Source organism: Danio rerio, chromosome 25 (assembly GCF_052040795.2).
Source record: "Danio rerio strain M-AB ecotype USA chromosome 25, GRCz13ab, whole genome shotgun sequence".
Lineage (NCBI taxonomy): Eukaryota > Metazoa > Chordata > Actinopteri > Cypriniformes > Danionidae > Danio > Danio rerio.
This window is the reverse complement of record NC_141045.1, coordinates 26870632-26897160: the sequence shown is the minus strand read 5'-3', so window position 1 is coordinate 26897160 and position 26529 is coordinate 26870632. Positions and strand designations below refer to the sequence as shown.

Sequence of the window (26529 nt, the reverse complement as noted above, 5' to 3'; positions counted from 1 at the left end):
AAATCTTGATCTTGAACTGAAGACTCTGATCAGCTAACTCATAGGTTTTAGATCAGAATCAAAGCTAGGATGCGTAAGCTAGTGTGCCTCAGGATTTGAGGAAGCCTGCTCTAACCTCGGTTATCAAAGGGACTTACCAATGGCTTGGGCAAGTGCAATGACAACATCCTGGCATGATGTATCTTCTGACAGGCCGCAAACCACTCTGACAACTCCATCCACCCAAACTTTCAGCTCCATCAGAGGCACCAAGCACAGATCAGAAATACATAATAAAGTCTGGATTCTGAAATGACAAAATTATGACAATGAAGGCTTACTGCATTGTGCTAAAGAATTACTGCAATGTGTTTAATGGGATGTTTGTCATTTTTTAAAATAGTGATTTTGGTGAAGGTCTGATTGATCAAAATTTCGAAAATGCAGGACAAGGCACAAAATGTATATCTATGCATAGCAAGGGCAAAGAAGGGGACGGGGGTTTAATTAGGCCCCCACCAATATCAAAATCAAATTTACGCCCTACATGTAATGAACATTTCAATACACACAAAACCCTCTAGTCTCCCCAAATGTCTAAAACAGATTCATAAAGTAAAATAAGCTCATTTCTACATTAGCTGTTTCTACCCGACATATGAAATCATAATTAAACATCATGTCAAGTGGGTAAACAAATATCAAGAGCTATCGTTAACAGGGGACTGATGGACTCAAAGCACAGCTCCAATTATTTGCACCTCTGGCTCTCTTTAAAGGTATTTTGAGAGAAGAATGCTTAAAGAAACAGACAGACAGAATGTAGTTGAATGTAGACTGCATGTGCTTGCATGTGTGTCTCGTTTCACTTCGAAGCCCCACAGCAGTAACAGATGGGGCTGCTAAAGGTAAGGTTTAACATCCAAATGTGACAGCTATGCAGATACTGAATGAATCTGTGCTCGTGTGAATATTAGGACAGACATAATGAATGTTGACACTGCAAACCTTGTCTGTCATTATGCATGTACCCTTTATGACAAAATATTGTTGTGAATTCTAAATAAAAAAATACTTAAATTGTTTTAATCATTTTGATTGTAAACATTTTACCTTTTTACCATCCATTTACATTTTCAGCATTCATATACCATTGATACAATAAAGTGTGATATGAATGTTTCTGAAAGTAAATATTAATACTTATTTAATTTAAATAAATTAAATAAACTTAATACTTATTTATTTAGTAATTAATACTATAATAATACTAATATTAAAATGATAAAAACCATAATAATTACAAACTAGCAATTTGTGTACCAGCAACTGAGAACACCAACTTATACTTAGTCCAGCTTGTGCTCAACTGAATATTTGGTCCACAAAGATCACAACACCAAAGATTTGGAAAAGTTAGAAGGTTATTGAAGAAATGTAAAAAAATAAGTCCTAAACCTGGAATAATGTAAATTATCTAATTTTTTTAAATCTTTAAAATCTCTTGCTGGTTAATGGAAGAATGTTACCTTCCTGGCCTGCATGTAGTAGAGAACAAACTACATTGTTTTTATTAACAAAACATTTGGCATTTGACATCAAAACTCTAAATATCTAATTACAAATCAAACAGTTTTGTACTGGATCTGAGCAAAAAGAACCTTTATCGCTTTGTCCAATCATCTTTGAAATCTCAACTTTTCTTTTGCAGAAACTGACATCCTCACCTATCTGCGGTTAAGTCATGAAGAATGGCAGCTGACCCTGCTCGATTACGGCAAACCTCAAACACTTACAGTATGTCATCACAACAAAGTAACACATATAAAACTTTAGCTATATATAACTTTAGTTGAGTAATCTCATTAAATTAATTACTCCGAGCTGATTCTGGATGACAAGTTTTTTTCTTTTTCTTTATAAAACTTTCTTAAATTTCCATTTTCTTAAAAAGGATTTTATTCTTAAATACTTATGCACTGGTTTGGCCTTAATTTATAAATGCAATGCAAACTTTGTACAATAATGCCAATGCTCTCAGTGAAATTACAACACACTGTGCATGGGTTTAACATAGACAAAGGCATCTTTCATGGCTGCCCTATTGCATCTTTTCGTTTTCTGTGTTATATGCAACTTTTAGCCATCTATGTTTCAAATATTAATTTCAAAGCTGTTTAGGTAAATAAATAATTTTTTTTAAACAAAATTACACAATTAGACAACTAAGTACTGCACAATATTTTTCCTTAGCTTCTGGTTTGTCTTAAAATTCATAAATGTGAACTGTAATCTATAAAAGATTTTACTACTGATATAGTAAAATGTGTGGCATACTGATCCCAGTCAAACCTGAAGTCATAATATATAGGTATAATTATATGTAAAGATAAAAATGATCACACTTTTTTCACTTTCTGTGCAGCCCAAATAAAATTCTTGGTCACAGAGTGATTTATCAATAACAGGTTGTTTTCTAAACCAGATGGATAATTTTGGATTATCTATCCTGCTTTAGCGCTGAATGTTTGTGTTAAAATTGGTGAAATACTGGACAAAATTAAAGTAGACTTTGTTTGGAACTGTAAAACTCATTCATTCATTTTCTTTTCGGCTTAGTCCCTTTATTAATCCAGGGTCACCACAGCAGAATGAACCACCAACTCATCCAGCAAGTTTTTACGCAGCGGATGCCCTTCCAGCCGCAACCCATCTCTGGGAAACATCCACACACACAATTCACACACACTCATACACTACAGACAATTTAGCCTACCCAATTCACCTGTACCACAAGTCTTTGGACTGTTGGGGAAACTGGAGCACCCAGAGGAAACCCACGTGAAGTCAGGGAGAACATGCAAACTCCACACAGAAACGCCAACTTGAGTCGAGGTTCGAACCGGCGACCCAGCAACCTTCTTGCTGTGAGGCGACAGCACTACCTACTGCGCCACTGATTGGGCCATGTGTAGTTTTAAGTTCATTGAATTTTTCACACTTAATTTGTTTAAAGGATAAAGACATTTTTAAACAACCCAACATCATGTTGGAATTTTTATTACAAAATATATTTTTAGTTCAGTTGGAGGTTAACATTTTTTGCACTGTGCCAACATTTTCTGTAATTACTGTTAAATATATCTATTTTTCATAAACAGGCTTTACTAAGTTGGTCCCTTAGGCATGGACATGTTATGAGGACCAATAAAAAGAAATCCTTTTTTTAAACTGGTTTAATAAAATATACTTTTAATCAGCCAGTTCTTAGATGACCATGGCGTCCCTTTCTCGCATGAAACACATATGCATCAATTTTCTTTTCCATCCCCCCAAAGAAAATATCATTGTTTTGGGTGCAATCCCTGATTGCGTTATATGCTTAGTCAAACCTGGCCCAAAAGGTTTTCGTTTTAATTTGACAATACAAATTTATTTTTCTCCAAAAGACCAAAATCATCTATGTTACATCAAACAAATTATTAATAGATCCAAATTTTATTTACCTGTTTGCATAAATAAGATTTTAATATACATTTAAATAATATATTTGAAGACATGAAATGGTGACAGTTTTGGCTTCATCCTTTAAAAAAAACTTTTTACTTCATATAAACTTTTTAGTTCATATTATCTTAGTTGAAAATGTTAACAACAGGCTAATAGCTGTGGTTTGAGATTTGGGTGTATCTCACATCACACGCTTGGATTTGTTAACTTCCATCTTCACATTCAATCATTTGCACATGTCCAGACCCACTGCTTCAGAAAAGGAGACCCACCCAATCTTCCAAAAGCAATGATTACTGGAATTACCTTATTCCTCTCTCTCATCATCCTCTATGTGTTTTGGGGATTGTTCAGAAAAAAAAAATCACCTGCGGAATGCTATTTTTTGCCAGTAGTTTTTACCAGAAAAACACTGTATTGTGCAATGTTGTAATCAATAAATCATTATTAATATTTTAGTAAGAGGAATGAAGCTCCTGAAATAGAGAAAAAAAACCCAGAAATGATAATGACAATGAGTGTACAGAATGTACTTTCCAAAGTGACTAAAATTGTAATAATAGTTGGGGTGGAATTTGGGGTGTTTGGTGAAGGTTAGCTTTATTTAAAACTAGCACAAAAGGTCATCTGTATCATGCAATAAGGACACATTTTTTATGTTACAGCTGTTAAAGTGGATACGTCCCATGGTATGAATATTCTGTTCAGCCCACATCCATCCACAACAGATGTTCTTTGTTTTTTATGTTCAGATACATGTGCGAGTAATAAATACCGACACATGGGTAATGTTTCAGCAACTACAACAAATATATATGCTGTATAATCCCAAATCAGAAAAAGTTGAGACAATATGGAAAATGCAAATAAAAAAGAAAGTATTTCCAAATTTACCTTGATTCTATTTTATTGCAGACAATATTTTATTTTGTCTGGTCAACTTAATTTCCTTTATAAATATACATCCTTTCCTGTCATTTAGACCTGTAATACATTTCAATTCCACTGGTTAAATGATGTATTTTGTAACAGATGATGTCAACAGGTGATTGTAATTATCATTTGGTACAAAAGCAGCATCCAAGAAAGGTCTAGGAGCAAAGATGGGCCGAGGACAGCCAGTTTGCCAATAAATATGTAAGAAAATTATTGAAATGTTTAAAACAATGTTCCTCAAAGAAAGATAGGAAGACATTTGGACATTTAACTTTCAACAGAGCATAACACAACTAAAACATACTGAAATATCATGATCTCCAATCTCTGAGGCTACACTGCATCGAGAATCATCATTCATCTATAAGCGATATCACCACATGGGATAAGAACTACTTTCACAAAACTTTGTCAGGTACCACAATTCGTAGTTACATCCACCAATGCCTGTGAAATCTGTACAGGGCCAAAAGGAAGCCCTATGTTAACAGTGTCCAGAAGCATCTGAATTAAAGCTACTGTGCCAGATTTTTTTTAATAAATGTACTAGGAGGATCAAATGGTCTTTAAAGCTTTAGCTCAAAACACCTTTAAGATAATTTATTACACCCTGTTAAAAATGTTTATTTTTGGGTGAGTGGAAATTATAGCCGTTTTGGAGCTGGTTCTTCCCGCCCACTGTTCTGGCATGTCTATTTCTCCAGCTTCTAATGTCAGATAAACACAGCACGATGGCAGACACTGACACCAACTCAGACATTGACAAAGCAAAGATCCATTCACAAATACCACAGATGAACCAGGAAATTCCTCACTGGTTATTTGATATACTTTTAGTGGAGTTTATTCAGCCTTTCAGCAAAACTATGAATGAGCCACACACAAACGCCTTTACCAGTTTGCCAGCTTAGTGATATTTAGTGACTTTTATTTAGTGACTGTTCAGACTGCCCTAGTGACAGCTTTTCAAAAAAGCAACTACCGTACCAACATATCTAGTGACTTGTGTCCATACTGTATTGTTTATGCTTTTCTGAATGAGTTGCACATGATGCCATTGGCCCCACCCCCGCTTCAGAGCACTCCCATGTGGCCCAGTCCTTGCGCAGCAGTCTCTCCCACCTGCAGCCTGAGAGCAGATCACCCTTTTGCGTACTGACAGCAAATGATTTAGCACTGCAAGGCTAAAAACTTGGATTCAGGTCCTAAAACCTCATTAATCATAATGAACCACTCACTCACTATCCTTCAGCTTACGCCCTGATTTATCAGGACTACACATGCCGGAATTAACCGTCAATTACTCTGGCAAATATATTATGCCCCAGATGCCCTTTCAGCCTTAACACAGTGGTGGGATATACCCATACACTCTCTTTCACACAGATTCATCTGTAATAGACACCAATCCATTCCAGTTCACTGCTACAAATCTTATTTTAAATGTCATGAATAGGCTTATGACGATTTCATATTTTCTTATTGCGATTAATTGTTGAAGCTTTTATCACGGTATACAGTATTATCACAGTTCTGACCAAAGCTGCAAAAATACTTTTTTTTTTTTTTTTAATAGTAGAAAAACACTTTCCAACCAAATTACATTGAAAAAAGGATCAGAAATTACAAATATATATTTTTTATTTTGCTATTAGTTTTAAAAATATGACTGATTTTTATCAGTTATTAACTCCATTTAATAAAATCATTACAATTTGCGATTAGGACTATATTTTTAATGCGTTACACCATAAAACCCAAAAGTTAAGTTAACTCAAACCATTTGAAAAAACCTATTGCAAAAAAAACATTTATTTTCAAAAACTAAACCTAATGAGTACTGTGAACTTAATCCATGAGTAAATGAAGCAATTTGAGCACAGTAAAATCCAATAAATGAAGAGAACTCAAACCAACTGAGTACTGTAAAACCCAACAAGTTAAGGCAACTTAAATGGTTTTTAGGTATTAACTAAAACATTAACATCACCTAACATGAATAAAAGAGTTTTTTAAGGAGGTCAGACTAACAGGTGACAGTGTTAATGTTTGAACTATAAAGATCAAGTCAAGCCTCCATGCATTTGGTGCTGATAGACACCACAGCAAAATTAATGTGAATATTCTTTAGAAGCGTAGTTAAATTTTTACATAATTTAAAATAATTATTACAATTTCCAAGCTGAATTTTTCTACTTTAGCCTTGTGAATGGTAGGAGCACTAACCCTTTGCCTCTAAACAGAGGAATGTTGAGGGCAACAAAAGTGACCAGGCTTCACAAAGGCAGCCTAAGAAAACAAAAGAGGTTGTCTCCACTCACTGCCCAAAAATCCCTATCTTGGCATCAACCTGTTTGCTAGTGTGTGGGTATGCATTTTTGTCAGGTCGCCAATGGGAAGTTGAACGTTTGAGTTTTTCTTAAATTAACTTTGCCAATAGACAGCAATTTCAGGTCAATCTTAAATCCAACACCATCTGAAAAACTAATCCCATGTGCCAGTAGTTTTCTCAAGACAGAAAATGGCAGGACCTTAAACAGACCATAAGGAAAACTACATAAGTCATTTATGACAGCCAGGGCCAGAGTGAGGCCACTTTGGTGTTTCAGGTTCCAGCTGGCTAGTTTTTTCATGTTTCATGTTGCAAATTCCATGATAAGCCATATGCTGGAACATATATCATTCATTTAATAATTTGCTTTAAAATAAGATGAAAATGCATGATTTTCTATATCAGTCTAATAATTCTGTTGTAAAAGTATTAGGATTTATCAAGTTGCTTCTTGTGTATGTCATGTGATAAAAAAATGACTTTTCTTGAGCCTGTTTTTGATGCATTCTGTAGGAAAAAGTTGCACAGTATTATTATGAGACTTCAAAACATTATCATAATCATTATCATTATAGAAAAAGGATACTATATGGCCCTACCCCAAAAACTAACCCTCACAAAAAACATGGCAAACTGCAACCATTTTTTTCATATTGTGATGCAGTTTCGAGAGATACCAAATATTAAATGACGAATCAATTGGAGTGGTTTGTTTTTTCTACTGTGAGCTGAATGGATGAAGTAAAGTAGACATTTCATTCAGAAAAATCAGGAAAAGGGTTTGGGGAACAAACACTTCCTCCTTTCCGTTTCTGTTTGCTGTCAAAACTCAGTTGCAGCGGCGTGGTTAAATATGTTAGCCACACTAAATTTCTAAGATTATATATATATATATATATATATATATATATATATATATATATATATATATATATATATATATATATATATATAATGACATTTTAACAGGTACAGGAAGTAATTATTTTTTTTTAATTTCAGTTAAAGATAAGAAGGGCAAACAATGTTTTTAATGACACAGATAAATCATTCAGCACAAAACTTGCAATGTGAGCTAACAAATCTAGTTTTGATTTTATGGTGACTTTAACTTATATATCTATATTATCACCACCTACTGGATGCACCAGGAAGAACAGGGGTGTAAACCTGCTTGTGGTGTAAAACTCCAATGAAGATCTTCTCCAGGTCTGTTGCCTCCCCATAAGGCCCCAGTTGAAACAAACCAAAAAGCAGTCACGTGATAACATCCGCATCAGTAGTTGGCTAAACGAATTTCCTGAACTGCATTTGATTGGTCAGATTTTACACACAGGAAACTCACGACCGCAACACATGGAAGCAAACAATGAGTGGAGGAAAGGTCAGCAGGCACCATGGTCCTCCTCACAACTAACATTTGTCTGTGACTTACCATAACTGCAGTTAAGTGTCAGAAACCTTTTGTCTCATAATGTAATGTGTGTATTTATATCGCAAATGTATTGTGTACGGCCGTATACCCAAAGCGCTTCACAATCACAAGGGGGTTCTCCCCATTCTACCACAAGTGTGTAGCATCCACTTGGATGATGCAACAACAGCCACAGGACAATGGTGCCAGTGCTATAGCGGTCACTGGTTATTGGGGGAGTGGAGAGACAATGATAAAGCCAATTCGGCGGATGGGGATGATTGGTAGTCCATGATAGTTATGGGCAAATGGAGAGAACTTGGCCGGGGTTACGAGAAGTGCAATGGGATTTTTAATAACCAGCATCTCATCAGAAAGATGGCGCCCACTGACATTATAGTCTCCCCTTCACTTTTGCTGGGGCATTAGGACTCACGCAGACCACAGGTTGAGTGCTCCCTGCTGGCCTCACAAACACCACTTCCAACAGCAACCTAGTTTTCCCTGTGGACCAGGCTCAGCCCTGCTTAGCTTTAGTGAGTAACCGGTCTACAGGGTGACAATCAGCCTGTATCCCAGAATGCATGTTGCAGCTGACTATGGCAGCTGGTTTAGTCTAAAAAAGTTTTTGCAATTGGATAGGTAGGTTCGAGGTTAGTTCATGTTCTCACCAAAAATTAACAACTCCAGGGTTTGTTTGAAATCGTACCGATAGCATCACTTCGAGCAGGTTTCAGGACCCTGAGTGACTTCTTTAATTAGGGTAAACTGTATGCTATATGTTTTCTTCGTAAACAAAATACATTTACTAACATTACTTAACAGCAAATTTAGCTTTAGCCAGTGTATGCATCTTCTTTACCTATGCATACATTTGCTTGGACGAATGTTCAAGTTTAATTTAACACTTTTTAAAACAGACGAGTGCACACTTTTTATACTGTTGTTTTCTACAAATTTATCTCAATGATGAATGCTAAAGCCTGAGGTATAAAAGAGAGATCGGCAACAAAGGAAGTCCTGAGCCACTGGCCTATTTTTAATGCAAGATAGTGGCTATATTAACACACGACCAAACTCTCTTGTGGTCAGCCAGCAATGAACTGAGATTTTCTAATGTACATCTGCCCTCAAATTAAATATTCACCTAATCTATTTGATTCATTCATTCAATTACAGGTTAAGTAGCAAATTTAAACTCATATAAAAAATGCAAAGGTCTTTAACACTTTTAAGTATTATGGTATGTTTGAAAAAGATCTGGAGAGTACAATTTCAAGTTACACATTTAGTCCATGTGGCGGGAAACCTCACTGTTGATTCACAAAAAAAAAAAGAAACAGAAAAAAGAAGAGGAATGTGCATGTTGCGAAACAACACATTCCTAGTGTGGGAGCATCACAAAGTGCATACATTCTTTACATCCTCCCGCCTCCTTTATTTCACATAGCCATTTTAGCAAGAGGAATGAAGCTGAAAATCCATGAGAGTTACTTCCCACCAAGAGAGAGGATGAGGTGAAATCAGTCCCAAACCAGAACATAATTAATTTAGGATTTAGAACTAATCATTCAGTTGCCACTTAAATTGATTCTCTTTTTGAACCATTGATTCTTTATGTTTTAACTCTAATGTGAATGTTAATATTATTATGAAATTCATTTATTTCATTTGTTTTCATTTGCCTTAATCTCTACTTCAGACGTCGAAACAGCAGAATGAACCTCCAACTATTCCAGCAAAGTTTTACGCAGCTGATGCCCTTCCAGCCACAACCCAGCACTGGAAAACACCCATACACTTTCACATTCACACACACTCATACACCATAGCCAATTTAGTTTATTCAATTCACCTATAGCACATGAATTTGAACTGTTGGGGAAACCGGAGGAAACCCATACGAACATGCAAACTGGTCCAGCCGGGACTAAAACTAGCGACCTTCGTGCTATGAGGCAACAGTGCTAACCACTGAGTCACCGTGTCAACCCTTATTATGATTGATGATACATGATGAGATATTTTTTATAAATAAATCAAAACAGCTTCTGAGCATAACATATGCTGAGAAAAGTCTGTTAGTTTACTAAATTTTGAGAAGAATATTTTACTAAATATTTGCATTATATGTCTGCATCCAGTAAGTCAGCTCTCAGTGGCCATCTTCTGTCCATCTTCACCTATACCCTACCCCACTGTTTGGACTGTTACGTCACTTCATATTGTCTTTAAATTGAAATAATTCCACTCTGCAATTGGATCATCTCAAACTAATCTTGACAATATATATTCATCATAAATTGTTATTCAATATGTAATGCAATCAATTTCAGCAATTATTTGAATGTTTACATTATACATGAATGATTTTCTTTAAGAGAAACACAATTAGATAATTAAACATACATTTAAATTACTTTTAAATGAATAATTTGATATTATATATATATATATATATATATATATATATATATATATATATATATATATATATATATATATATATATATATATATATAATATCAAATGATTAGCCTCGGCTGGGTCAGTTGGTTTTTGTGTGGAGTTTGCATGTTCTCCCTGTGTTCTATGTATATATATATATATATATATATATATATATATATATATATGTATGTATGTATGTATGTATGTATGTATATATATATATATATATATATATATATATATATATATATATATATATATATATATATATATATATATATATATAAAGTTAAACTGCAATTAATTTCTGCAAATACATTATACATTATATTTACACAAATTGCCCTATCCCTGCACAACTAACCCACCCTTATATCCCATATCCCTAAACCTGTCCTTAACTTTGCCCATATTTCACCTCAACAGCAACATGATTTGCAATTTAACACAAACACAAGCTGCACTACCTTTTGTTTCGACAGCAAGTATAAATTGGCATTCTAATGTTTTTAAAAAAAATTAAAAAGTCCAAATAAAGTTGTTAATGGTAACCTCTGAAATTAATAAACACACTGACATTTAGGGCTGCATGATATTAAAAAAATCTGATATTGCGATATTTTATTGTTCTGCAATAAATTTTGCAATATAAATACAATGTCACGACATAGTTTGAATAGCTCTTTTTGACAGTTTTCTAGGGAGTCTAACAGTATTCAGGTACAGAAATAAAATAATCACAATGCAAAACCTGCTTTTCTTACTTTGTCTCGTTTCTAGTCCAAATACCAAAAAAAAAACTTAGATCTAAAAAAAAAAAAAACCTTTAAAATATTGTTTTGTTTTCAACTTCAGAAGAACTAAGGCAAAATATGAGTTTTTCCTTTAAACAAGTAAAATTATCTGCCAGTGGAGTAAAATAATCTTGTTTTTGATTTCACATTTAAATATTTAGACTAAAAACAAGTCAAAAACTCTAAGTTCCAAAAAAGTTTTTTTTTCTTTTGCATAAAACAAATATATTCCATATAAATGCAGTAATTGAATACAATTCATTAGCTCCTGGTCAACTATAATCCAGACTCAACATTGCATATCTTGCAATGTGAATATTGCAGATGCACACATTGTGATATTGATGCTGAAATGATATATTGTGCAGCCCTACTGACAGTTGCCTGTTTTTTCAGCAATTGTTATTACTTATTCAGTGAAGAAAACTTACTGTACTGTACCTGAAACCTGTACCTGATGAATTAAATGAAAATTCTAATTGAATTAAGTTCAAAACTGAATTGGAAGCTTGTAAATTTAAATGGACTCACAAATCATGTCAATAACTCAACTTATCATATTAAGCATGCTACCATATACAGTTGAAACCAGAATTTTACATACACTGTAAAAAAGGCACATAACAATTTTTTTAAAAAGTCAGATATTAATGTGACTAAACTTTTTCTCTTTTATGTAAGTTAGAATTATCAAATTTGTTTCTGTTATGCTTAATAGCAGAATAATGAGATGTTTTTTTGAGTAATTATTCTAACTTTTCTTGAAAGTCAAGTTTACATACAATAATGATTATGCTTCTGAAAAAGCTCAGATGATAGTGATAAGGTTTTGGAAGTTTCTGATTGGCTAATTGACAACCTTTGAGTTAATTGAAGGTACAACTGTTGAATAGTATTTAAGGAAAACCTCAAACACACTGCTTCCTTGTGTGACAACATGGGAAAATAAATATATTAGCCAGAATCAACTAAAGAGCCAGATTACATTTTTTAAAATTACACTGGAAAAAATAATATTTTTAGAGACATCTTCGGTGGTCTGATGGAAGTAAGATTGAAATGTTTTGCCATGACCAGTTTTACATTTGGAGGACAATAGAGAAAGCTTACAAGCTTAGGAACACCATCCCAACTGTGAAGTTTAGGGGTGGTAGCATCATGTTGTGGGGCTATTTTGCTGCAAGAGGGGCTTGTCCACTTCACAGCATAGACGACATCATGAAGAAAGAACATTATGTAGAAATACTAAAGCAACATCTCAAGACATCAGCCAGGAAATTAAAACTTGGCCACAAATGGGTCTTCCAAACAGACCATGACGCTTAGCACACTGCCAAATTAGTTAAAATGTGCTTTAAGGACAACAGAGGGAATGTTTTGGAGTGGCTATCACAAAGCCCTGACCTCAATCCTATAGAAAATTTGTGGGCAGAGTTAAAAAAGCTTGTGCGTGCAAGACAACCAAATCTGACTCAGTTACGCCAATTCTGTCAAAACTATTGCTTGTGGAAGGATACCTAAAACATTTGACCAAAGTTATACATTGTATATGTATGTAAACTGAAATGTATGTAAACTTTTAACTGTCTAGAAATGAATAATAACTTCTCTCTAAACAAATTCTCTCATTAATCTGGCATTTAGCAAATGTAAATCATTTAGGTATTCCTAACGGACTTAAAATAGTAAATGTTTAGTATTATTTACTATCAGAATTTTTTTTTTTAATAGTTATGTTCTTTTTTTTAGAGTGTATGTAAACTTCAGATTTCAACTGTATGTGTAGATGTCATCAAGAAGATGATGGTTGCTCTAATAATCTTCAGTTACTGTTTTATTCTTTTAGGTTGTAGCAAGTTAACCCATAAAGCTGCCAATCTGTGATTTATCCTGTTACTGAGTCACTCACTGGTGCATATTGGGGCAACTGCACTAACAATGGTGAACAGATATTTCCAAAGAATATGTTTGTATGGGAGAAGGCTGCTGAAGCACAGCATACTCATCTTTTCATTATATATAAGTTTTGCTGAGCAAATATTACTCACAGCCTTGGGACATCAAAAGCATCAACATTCAGTGTTTTTACACCTAATTCTTCAGTATTTTTACCTAATTCACATTCTAAGTTTTCTTAATGCATCATGGATACTTTTTTTTTTTTTTTACCGTGGTGTTCTGGGCCATATACGCATTTAAATTATGTGAATCAGAGCACCACATGCATTAATTTTTTTCAGTCAAGACAAGGTAACAAAGATGAAACACAATTTGCACCATGGGAAGGAAGCTCTTTCCGAGTATCAAAGACTTTCTAACAACTATAAGCTTTGTGAGAAAACCTCTAAAGGGTGTCTGGATGAGACATGGAATAATGAGAGACAGCACAAAACCTTCTGCTGATCTTTGAATAAAATTAACAACAGATGCTAAAACGAGGGGAAAAAATAGAAACATCACAAACATTCAAAACATCAGCCTTCAAATGTGCGCTCCACTAAAAATAACCTTAACTGTCTCACAAATCCACTCATTTTAAAAATGTCAACTTGAAGAGAGAAATCAGATAAAAATATCTGAAATATATCAGAATTTCTGAATTCTGAAGCATGCTTTAAGGGGTAGTTTTCTCAAAAATTTAAATTCTCTTATTATTATCTTACTCTTACATTTTTCCATACCAGTTTGTGTGTTTTTTTTTTCTTTTAAACACAACAGATGATATAATAAAGAAACCTGTAAATAGGCATGGAACTTTGTACCATTGCTATTCCCCATTGCGGGACACATACAAATCCCTCCCCCGCCCACCGTTTGGAAAAACAGATCACTCATTTAAAAAATTGTCACGCCTACACAGCATACACTGTGACAGCACGCGCACACTGCGTGGCCCCGCGGCTAAAACCGCCAGCACTCTCTGTTTCTGTAGCGGACGTAACGAGAGCTTTCCGAAACGAAAGCTACTGGCCCAGAAAGCATCCCTGGACTTGTACTTTAAGCATGCGCACACCAGATAGCGGGAGTTTTCACAAACATCTTTAACCTCTAGCTCTCTCTGTCTGTGGTTCCCACATGCTTTAAGACAACTACTATTGTGCCCATTCTGAAATCAGCTAAAACCACATGCTTAAATGACTGGCGTTCGATTGCTCTGACACTCATCTTCAGCAATGGCTTTGAAAAGCTGATTAAAAAGCACATCTGCTCTGTACTGCCCGCTCACACTGACCCTCTGCAATATGCATACAGGAATAACCGCTCCACTAATGATGCAATTGCTTTCACCTTGCACACTGCTCTGTCTCACCTGGAAAACAAAAAACACAAATGTGAGAATGCTGTTTGTGGGCTACAACTCAGTATTCAACACCATAGTGCCTGCCAAGCTGGTGGTGAAGCTCCAGGACCTGGGTCTACACAGCTCACTGTGCAACTGGATCCTGGACTTCCTGTCAAGCAGATGCCAGGTGGTCAGAATGAACCACATTACATCATCCACACTGATCCTCAACACTGGTGCTCCACAGGGCTGTGTTCTCAGCTCACTCTTGTACTCCCTGTACACACATGACTGTACAGCCAAACACAGCTCCAACATCTTCGTTGAATTTGCTGATGACACAATGGTGGTGGGCCTAATCACAGAAAATGATGAGACGGTCTACAGAGAGGAGGTGCACACTCTGACCCAGTGGTGTGAGGAAAACCACCTCTCACTCAATATCAGCAACACCAAGGAGCAGGTGGATTATTTCAGGAGAGAGAAGAGAGAACACACTCCCATCACTATCAACAGGACACCATTGGAGAGAGTCAGCACTTTCAAGTTTCTTGGAGTACACATCGCTGAGGATTTGACATGGACTGCCCACACAGACGCAGTCCTGAGGAAGGCACAACAACGCCTCTTCTTCCTCAGGCGTCTCAGGAGGTTTGGAATGAGCCCCCACATCCTCCGCTCGTTCTACACCTTACAACTTTTCTCTCTGCTACCATCAGGCAGACGGTTCCAGAGCATCCGGTCACGCACCACCCGGCCGAAGGAAAGTTTCTTCCCTCAGACTATCAGGCTGGTGAACACTTAAAACACCTCACACAGACTCTTCCATACCCTCACGACACACCATCAGTATGTAGCATGCACTGCACTTTAACCAATCCATACAACAATACTGCCTACAACTACGTGGACACCTATTCATTGTACATATTGCTGTCAATTTTACATTGTCGTTGCATTTGCACTGTCTGTATTTTGCACTGTCTGGAGCCAGCACCTAAGCTTTTCACTCACCATAGCAGACGTGCTGCTGCTGATGTGACAATAAAAGTGATATGATTGATTTGATTTAAAAAGATAATCGTTTACAAGGTATCTAGTGGTTCAAAAAAAGTCAAGGTTTTAAAACCACCAAAGATTTTCTGCTATACCGTTTCTATGGTATATGTCAGATTTTTCATTTACATTTTTTGTTTGTTTTTAACAGTATGTCTAGCCAAGATATCGAAAAATATAGTTTTAAATCACAAAGAAATCTGTGTTTCTGAAACTAATGAAGACAGCAGAAGTCAATGATTAGTTTGAATTATTCAGCCTGTCATGTTTATCGTTCCAAAATATTTTAAATGTTTCTCAAAATAAAATATTTTGTGTTCAAAGAGGGAAAAAGTAAAATTTTTTACCCAGACAATTAAAAAGAGCATTTATTAGAGCAGTAATCGTCTCAATACCATCAAACCGTGATATTTTTATCCAAGGTTATCATACCGTCAGAATCTTATACCGGCCCATGCTTAACTGTAACTGTTGACTTCCATAGTAGGAAAAACTAACACCTTGGAATCAATGGTTACACAGGTTTCTAACATTATTCAATATAAAAACAAACAAAACACTGCATTGGGAGAATAAACATAAATGATAAGAGTATTAACTACCCCTTTAAGAATCCCTTTATTCTGAAAGCAGCCTGTCATTTTGGTTGATTGCTTTTCCATTCCTTGCTTACCCCAGACAGGAGCTGCCACAAGAGTAAATGTCGCACCCACTTCCTCTAAGGCAGTCTACCTCTAAAAGATGGTGGATACCAAACAAACATTTAAATTTCATGTTAATTCTTTATTGGAATGCCAAGCCCAAGGGCAATCAAGGGAATGCTTTAAAAATATTTAATACAAATGAAAATGCAAATTAGCATTACATAAATGACCTAAGCTAAATAACGGTCTACTTGTTACAAAACAAAAACTGGAAAAATGTGAGCATTTTTTCTCTCTAATGTTCAGTGGGCAATATGGACCAAACCATCATTTTGTACATCTTCAATATGGGTTGGCACGGTGGCTCAGTGGTTAGCACAGTCACCTCATAGCAGAAAGGTTGCTGGTTCAAGTCTCAGCTTGGCTATTGGGATTTCTGTGTTGAGTTTGCATGTTCTCCTGCTGTTCATGTGGGTTTCCTTCGGGTGCTCCGGTTTCCCTCACAGTCCAAAGACATGCGCTATAAATGAATTGGGTAAACAAAATTGGCTGCGGTGTATGTGAGAGTGTATGGGTGACTCCCTAGTACTGAGTTGTGGCTGGAAGAACATCAGCTGCATAAAACATATGCCGGAATAATTGGCGGTAGTGCTGCTCGATTTTGGGGAAAATCATAATCACGATTTATTTGGTCATAATTGTAATCACGATTATTCAAAACGATCATCAGTTGAAGTCAAAATTATTAGCGCTCCTGAGAATGTTTTTTTAAATAAATATTTCCCAAATTATGTTTAACCGAGCAAGGAATTTTAACAGTATTTCCTATAATATTTTTTCTTCTAGGCTTATTTGTTTTATTTTAGCTAGAATAAAAGCAGGTTTATATATTCTGAAACCCATTTTAAGGTGAATATTATTAGCCCTCTTAAGCAATATATTTTTTGATTATCTGCAGAAGAAACTACTGTAATACAATGAACTGCCTAATTACTCTAATTAAGCCTTTGAATTGCACTTTAATCTGAATGCTTGTATTTTGAAAAATATCTAGTAAAATATTATGTACTGTCATCATAGCAAAGATAAAAGAAATCAGTAATTAGAAATGAGATATTAAAACTATTATGTTTAGAAATAATAATAAAAAAACTTCTTTCCATTAAAAAGAAATTGGGCAGGAAAAGGGTTGCTAATATTCAGGAGAGCTAATAATTCTGACTTCAACTGTATACACACAGTTATTTTCCACCCTGCAAAGGAAAGAGAAATAAATACATTCATTCATTCATTCATTTTCTTGTCGGCTTAGTCCCTTTATTAATCTGGGGTCGCCACAGCGGAAGGAACCACCAACTTATCCAGCAAGTTTTTACGCAGCGGATGCCCTTCCAGCCGCAAACCCATCTCTGGGAAACATCCACATATACACACACACACACACACACTCATACACTACGGACAATTTAGCCAACCCAATTCACCTGTACCGCATGTCTTTGGACTGTGGGGGAAACTGGAGTACCCGGAGGAAACCCACGCGAACGCAGGGAGAACATGCAAACTCCACACAGAAACGCCAACTGAGCCGAGGATCGTACCAGCGACCTTCTTGCTGTGAGGCGAACATGCTACCCACTGTGAGTAAGCAGTCAAGAGTCAAGAGCAGTGAGGGATGTTCTCCTTGTTGTTTGATTAATCATAAAGACAGGCGGCAGCAAAAGTGAAACTCTTGCTTAATCATTTTTTTATGATTTCACAAATCTCACATACCCCTCTAGATTTTCACCAGAGATCTTGATAAGAGTCCCAAGTGGTGCTCAAATTTGTCATATTAAATTTATCGTATAGCTCCTTCAAAAAAGTAACGCATTTTTTATTATTAGGATTTTGAATCAAGAGAATTATGTAAAAATTACATAAATTTCATATTTTTTTGTTTGTTTGGGCTGACTTGTGTTATATAATTTAATTTAACCTTTACTGTTATACTAAAAACCAAAAAAATAAATCATCTTCTAAATCCATGAAGAACCATGACTGACCCTTTCTCTCTTGTACAATGCAAATATCAAAGCAGAGCCCTTTCTCAGAAAAAAAAATCTTCATTCTGCATTTAAAGGGATATTTCATCCAAAAATGAATATTGAAAATGAAAATCATTTACTACCCCTCATGTGGTTTTAAACATTTATTTAAGTTTTTTCTTCTGTAAATACATAAGAAAATATGTTGAATAATGCTGGTGGTTACTGGGACCCCTTGAAAAAGTCACTATGGAAATGAATGGGTCACAGCAAAATATCTTCTTTTGTGTTTAACAAAAGAAAGAAAAACAAATAGGTTATGAACAAGTGATTAATGATTAGTGAAATATTCCATTAATGTCACAGCCTGAAGGCAATTATATATGATGAAATGAACATCTATTTGTGACATTTCTTTTCTATAGGGATGCAACATGCAATCAGTATCTCCCACACACATACATAAGATAAATTGAATCCGGACCATCAGCTTCTGTCAAAACCAAGTAATGTTTAACACTAACTCTTTTGTACAATGCAAATCTCAAAGCAGAGATAGAATTAGAGCTACACTATATATCATTTCAACATCAATATCACAATGTGTGCATCTGCAGTAGTCACATGTTGGTGCAACGAGCCACAGTTCAGAACACATGAGATTTGTGTAGTTACTGCAGAGATTACCAATAAAGTGAAAGTTTATTATCTGAGTGAAAGTTTTTAGATGTGTTTAAGGCCTCTGACTGTGTGAGCATTTCAAGAGTTTAAAGCATTCAGACACGAAAAACTTCACCACTGCTCCAACCTTAATAATGACTAATTTTATCAAATAATCAGTGTTATTTTTACATTTGCTTTTTTTAAATTTATGTATGCTTATAACTTGGTTATTATATTTTATGCATGATTCACTCCCCTACAAAATACCCCAATCACATCACAAGATTTATCTTGATTAGTCAGGAATAAATATCACGTGACCACATACTCCACAGGTTCTGTAACTGCAAAAAAATTCCTGATGCATAACTATGCAGTTTTTACAGTACTGCTAGTGTGTCATGGACATTTAATGGACATTTAGAAAACAAAAGTGCTTGGGAAGGTTTTTGTTGACAATTAGGTTTGGAATAAGATAACGATATGACACACACCATAATGACATACATAGAATGTAAATTTAAGCCTTGGTTGTGTTTATAAGATGCAAAGCAATGTGTGCTCATGTTTCACTTGAAGGAAATCACGTTATTTTTTTCATATATCTCATTTTCATATAACTTTGATTATACAAAGCTACTCATGAAAACATGAAAATGATATATTGATGATTTATTTCCTAGTTCCTCTGAAAGACCCGCCCTTAAGTGACTCTGATTGGTCATCGTCATAATGTGCTGCGATTTGCGGATCAGCTCCACGTCACACCCGTACAGCACGCGCTTTTCTGCTGTGTAAACCTCAGTCAACCTCCTGCCTGCTCACTAAAATAAAATCTGACATGTGTCTGTAACGAGTGAAAATGGGGAGCAGCTCCTTTAAGAGCGTTTGCCATTGTGTGTGCGTCTATGAACTTGTGTGTGAATGTGTGAACTTTCTGTAACAAGTGGATGTACACGGAAGTTTTTTTTTATCTTTTTCTCTGATGCTTGGATTAAGTAATTTTCTGTAATATATCGTGACAGAAGAATAAAGCACAAGATGTGGGATGCTACCTGTGTGAGCCTTGATTTATTTTTATGCTGCTACTACGAGTTAGGTGAGCTATCCTGTATTTTTTTTAACTCAACACGTTACACGACATGTTTCACAAATATTCAGAATATGCAGGTGTAATATGAATTATCCACATATTTTTTGCGACTTCATTATCTGAGATGTGAATCGCATTGAAAAGCAGCCTAAAGACAATCAATGCAAAGTGGCGCACACGCATAAGAGACACGAACATGCTGGTGGAGTGTGTGTGTGTGTGTGTTTACAGCAGTTTAACGGATAAATATGAATTTGTAGCTAAATCGTTTGCTATGCATAGCAGCATTTCCCATTGTTTACATCGTTGCTACAGCTTACTGTTAACGCTAGACACTGTACATGTCATTATCAATTTTAACAAATAAAACACTTACAGGTTATAGTTCACAGCTTATGCTTTGAGGAGATTTTAACCAAATCCATCACTGAACTGGGAGAGATTCTGGAAGCTGTTTTGTCAAGTCATGCTTGCTATGCATTTTATAATTCTCTGGAACATAATTAATATTGAACTGTAAGCACTTCTGTCTTTGTGTCGTGTCCTTTGGAAGCCCCAAAAAAATTGAAGCTCTGTGGAAACAGCAGTGTTTGGACGAATTTTTAGCTTCATCTCTGCTATAACGTTACAGCACCTCTGGCCACGGCCCTTAGCTGCGCAGTTTGTGTGCGCAGTAAACGAACCTTTGTGATCTCACACGGGGCGGAAGTATTTTTTGTAGTCCCCAAAATTCGTTCATTGTAGGCTTTGCTAAGCAAACTCTGTAAAAACCAAGGTCTCCCTTTGCATTGAACTTAGAACTTTTTACATTCAGAGATGTCGTTTATGTTCACACAGTCATGCCCTGTCACAGAATCATGATAAATGTATATACAAACATATAATCAAATCAAGGATATATACTATCATCCGATATCCATCACATCATGGTTAGTGTCCCATTTTTCACTGAGATGTTTGAGGGTTCAGAAGACTACTTGAAGAAATATTTTCATTAAAAGGTTAAATATTTACACCTTTGAAAAGTTGTAAATAACTGACACAGACCACTGCTGAGATCAATTGGAGGCCAGCAAATGAATAATCTAACTCCTAAAGTATAAAAAGCAAGCATTTTGATTACAGTGATCTCTCTCTTTCTCTCTCTGTGTGTGTGTGTGTGTGTGTGTAATAAATAATAAATACTGTGTGTGTGTGTGTGTGTGTGTGTGTTTGTTTTAGAGGCTATTGCAGTATGTTTCTTCTGTAAAAAAATTATAAATTCGTGTTTCCTCAAAATTTTCAGAGAGAATCTCAATGATTCAAACTGTCTTAAGATCTGACAATATATGCAGTCAAAACACCTCATTACGAACTCATATCCCCAATAAATTCTCTATTGTATTTTATTAACTTCAAATTCATAGCTGTGTTTTTTCTATTTTTAGATAAACATTTGAAGTACAGCTGACACTTCATTTTTCCTTAAATAAGCCTCCTGACTGAAAGATAATCCTTCTGATGCACGTTAACATGGCTTATATCACAGACGTCGCTCCAACCGGTTGATTTCAAGTCTCAAGTTAATTTACAACTGCAACCAAGCATGCGGAGAACAATTTTTCTCACCTCATAAAACATAAGATCCTTCTTGTTTTGCCTACTACTTCCACATTAAAGAATGCATGTCCTCCAATGCATTCCTTTGAGACAGACGGGGGTCGTAAGTGAGCATGAGAAAAATTTACAGGTCTTCTGTGCTAGGGTGTCGGAGTGAGAGTATTCTGCTCTTTAACGTTCCTCAGGAATGTTCCGGCGTCTGGCACTTCCCACTCACTGCTACTCTCTCCCCTCCGCCTGTGAACTCTGCTGACATGGCAAAGCTCCGCCCTCGTGTGCAGGTAGGAGGACTGTCTTATTTGGTTTTGTTTGTGCGGTTTTAATCACTTCAAAGTCAGTTCAAAATGACATTCTCAGGGATTTGTTGGTTTTCGTAAAAGCTATTAAAGGGGGGTGGGGGGGGGTTCATTTATTATCACAGCTTGTGATAGATGTCTTAGTTTTACCTCAGTTACTCATAAAATACTGTATTCTGCATTTACAAACAAACAAACAAACAAACAAACAAACAAACAAACAAACACACACACACACACACACACACACACACCCACCCTATAACCCTCATTTTCCCACCAAAAAAATACAACAAAGCAGGAACAGAGCTGACAGAGCTGAGACAATAATGGTTATGTGGGTGAATCGATTGAAAAGATATATTTTATATTACTTTTTTGAAATTACACCTTATATAAACAGGCCTATTTTCCTTCATTCATTATCTTTTCATCATAGTCTCTTTATTAATCAGGGTTCACCACAGTAGAATGAACCAACAACATATGCAGCATATGTTTTATGCAACAGACCAGAGCACCCAGAGGAAGCCCACACAAACACAGGGAGCACAAGCAAACTCCACACAGAAATGCCAACTGACCCAGCCGAGGCTCGAACCAGCAACCTTCTTGCTGAGAGGCAATCGTGCTACCCACTGCGCCACCGTGACATCTAGACCCATTTTTCTTACAGAAAAATCTAGATGCTGAAAGACTTTTTTTCTGCTGCGCATCGAATAAAGTCAAGTCTAACATCATCGATGTCCACAATCCACTAGATTGCTATATCTATGAAACACAAAACTGCAGAGTCTTTGTACAACGAGGAAATAATTGCACCAATTCAAATCCCAGATGGCTTTGTGATTTAATGCCAGCTAGACCACCTGAAGGATGCGTTGCAGCGTGCTGTGATGTCAGCCGTCACCAGTGGTGTAAAGTAACTAATTACAAATACTCAAATTACTGTAATTAATTAAATTTTCTCAGGAATTGTAATTTACTGAGTAGTTTTAAAAATGTGTACTTTTACTCTCACTTGAGTACATTTTTAGTGCAGTATCTGTACTTTTACTTCAATCTGCAGTTACTTCTTTATTTTTTCTTGTTTATGGGAATAAAAGAATCAGTCCTGTAATTCCTGTCCAATCAAATCACACATAGGTAAATTGCATCATAATGAACTACTTCAAGACTTTACATTGCAGCAAACTGTTTGGAAGCATTAAGTGTCCAAGAAAATGTTCAATATCTTTACACGCATTGACCCAGGGACTGTTTAGGTCAGGGATGCCCAAACACAGGCTGTTTCTCAATTCCAAGAACAGAGAACTAACTTGCGGTCTTGTAGAGACCCGTCTTGCCAGGTGTCCTCGGAAGAACGAACTTGGGACACCGCGAGGGCAGAGAACCCGTCCTTTGACATGACCTTCACGCATTTTAAATAGTAAATTATTTAAACATTTCAGCATTCATACAACGATAATGTTTACCTTCACTGTTTCATTTAGGGAAGCTCCTGAGGTAAATAAGTTAAATCTCTGAACTTTAATAATAAATCTAGATTAAATGCTGCGCTTCCCACCTCCAGTCGCAATGACTTCTGGGACTTTTAGAGCGAGTTCAGTGCTCAAGTCTGCATTGGTGCAACCTTGATATCAAGATTACATTTGGGAGGTTTCACACATCCTCTGTACTTGCGGTCTTGAGTATTGGAACTGAACTTTGGCAGCTGATGATGACGTTACACAAGAACACGAGGACGCAAGACCACTGAAGAGCGCATATTGAGAAACAGCCACAGTCCTGGAGGGCCGATGTCCAGCAGATTTTAGCTACAACTTGCCTTAACACACCTGCATGGATGTTTCTAGAAAGCCTAGTAGATTGATTAGCTTAGGAGATTGATTAGCTTGCCCAGGTGTGTCTAATTGGGATTGGAACTAAACTTTGCAGGACACCGACCCTCCAGGACTGAGATTGGCACCCCTGGTTTAGATGCATCCCAGAAACTGATGAGAAGATGATGGATATTTACTGTATAATGACCGAAATGGCCTCAAACACCCAGCAGGCACAAGACGTCAACATGCCGTCAGATTGAAATTGTACCCTAATGTTGTGGAGATGCTGCATTTTGTTTGTAAATGAAAATTGGGTTTACATCAGAACTCAACGTCAGCCTGATGTCAGTGTCCAACGTCCAACCTAAAACCAACCAAATATCAACATCTAATGATGTTACAGCTTGACGTTGTGTCCACGTTACCACCATGGCATCTATCAGACGTTGAATTTTGGTTGCCATAACTGACGAATAAATGTCTGTATTTGACATCAACAGGATGTTAGTTTAAGATGTTGGCTTGACATTGGATTTTGGTCACTTTCTGACAACCTAAAAACAACCAAATATCAACATTATTTGATGTCATTATTGGACATCAAAATAGTGTTGTTCTTAGACGCTGACTGGACATTAAATTTTGGTCACCTGACATCACAACCTAAATCTAAACTAATATTAACGTCTTATGACATTGTGTGCCTCCATGCTGGGCAATAACTAAATGCACTACAGAATGTTACATTTACACACACATCCACAAATTACATGTAAATGCATCAACTTTTAACAGCATAATACTCACTACTCATGAGTACTTTTGAAAGGGCTACTTTATACTCCTACTTTGAGTAATACTTTTGCTCTACTCACACTACAATTTTAGGCAAGTAATGGTACTTTTACTTAAGTATGTTTTTTCAATACTCTTTCCACCACTGGCCGTCCCCTGAGAAAGTCAAACTTTCTTTAACTTTTTATACTTTTGTTTGAAAGCTTTACGAAGTGGCACCGTAGCTGTCCAAGGTAATGTTGTATGATTTACATTATAGTCTATAGATGCACCAATAAACAAGTCAAACAAATAAATGAATAAAATAAATATGGATTCTTAAATGTCGGTATTGCTTTTACTCAAAAATATCAATATGTTTGGATAAATGTTTTATAAAAATTAAATGAGCAATTTTCAACATTTCAGCTACAGGTCGTTATATGATTCAGTTAAATATTAGTTGGACATTTAAGGGGCCATGTAACATGTTTCTGTGATCTTACTGGGTAGCTAAGCAAAATATTTTCTAAAATGTCAAGCAGGAATTTGTGTAGAATATAGCTCGTTAATTATAAAGACAAAAAAAAAATTAAATAACAAAAATAAAATTATAAAAATACAAAAGATAAAAGAGCAGCATTTTGCTTAATCTAATAGTCCTTATATGCTTTCTATCCTGATTTGCTATGTGTTGTTTCATAATCGTTTTTATTTCACTTGATGCATTCGTTAATGTTTAAATACTGAAATAAATAACAGCCATCGCTTAAAAGCTTATATTTTACCATCAAAATGTAGTATATTTCATATTATTATCAACATTTGATATAAAAACGCTGTGTAATTTGATTGACTGTTAAAAAAAATAATTTAAGTGCTATATTTTTTTATTAGTAAAAGTGCCCGCTGACTTTTGACAAGGCCTGTCCAAAAATATACTTCTGAAACTATATACAGTAAATACATTATTGTTGTTGCATTATGATTTTTTATTTTCCTGTATGGAGATTTTAAATATATTATTTATTTCCCCTTCAATCATTTTCAATCATCATGTTACATTTTGGTAATTTTCCCTCTAAATTATTGCTTTATAACACAACAGAAGTCTTAAGATTAACAAATGAAATTCATTGCCCTAGGGGTATGTATGAAAAAATTTGGGCTTGACGGTGTATACTACAAAATACTTTTGTCTGTATATTCCTATTCTATTATTGCTTTAATTACTTCATTGTTCTCAATCGTAAGTCACTTTGACTAAAGAATCTGTTTTATGTTCCACTGACAGTCTCGAGGCATTCCTGAGGGCCACTCCTAAAACCTGTAATCTTGCCCCATCCCCCAGTGTCTCAGACCCCCCACGCTTTCTGAAGCTGTCTTTTTAAAACAAACTGATTAGTTAACATTCTTGCAGTTTCAAATTACAATTCTTTCAAAATGTGTGAATTAAATGTGCATCAAGTTTGTTTTGTGTGTATTTTGCTGCTCTATTTTGCTCTTTTGATAGTCTGAGACCACCTATTGATATAAGCACATGTATATGCATATTTTACCAATTTCTTTTTCTAAGCCCCTTTTTTTTTATCCTAAATCACTTTTCAAATTAAAAACGTTCATTAATAGGGGAACTACTGTGAGATTAGGCTATTCTCATTTTTTTCATGTGATCTCAAAAAGGCGGTACCTACAGGAGCCCACCTTTTATTTAGAATACATTTAGTAGTTCATGTGAGTTTATTATTTTACAGGTATTTGTACTTTGTGTTTCTGCCTAATATATATATAAATATATATATTATGTGACTAATAATAAAGCATGCCTGATAACCACATGACCTACATTCAG

The 26529-nt window shown here is 35.6% G+C and overlaps 2 protein-coding genes across 8 annotated transcripts in view; both read right to left on the bottom strand.

Annotated features, from left to right (window-relative positions):
• LOC147837713 (uncharacterized) overlaps positions 1-26529 on the bottom strand; it is a 977861-nt gene that overhangs the window by 214627 nt on the left and 736705 nt on the right. The window lies entirely within an intron of this gene.
• Positions 1-26529, bottom strand: part of rassf7a (Ras association domain family member 7a) — a 49796-nt gene that overhangs the window by 16015 nt on the left and 7252 nt on the right. For 4 of the 7 annotated variants that reach the window (XM_087312379.1, XM_087312380.1, XM_087312384.1 and 1 more), the window contains exon 2: positions 138-286. In XM_087312379.1, the coding sequence (XP_087168505.1) occupies positions 138-240 (103 nt within the window). In that variant the 5' untranslated portion in view covers positions 241-286. Of the gene's footprint in view, positions 1-137; positions 287-21790; positions 21983-26529 lie in introns of those variants that run through there. The other 3 variants (XM_087312378.1, XM_087312381.1, XM_087312382.1) reach the window with 1 other exon arrangement.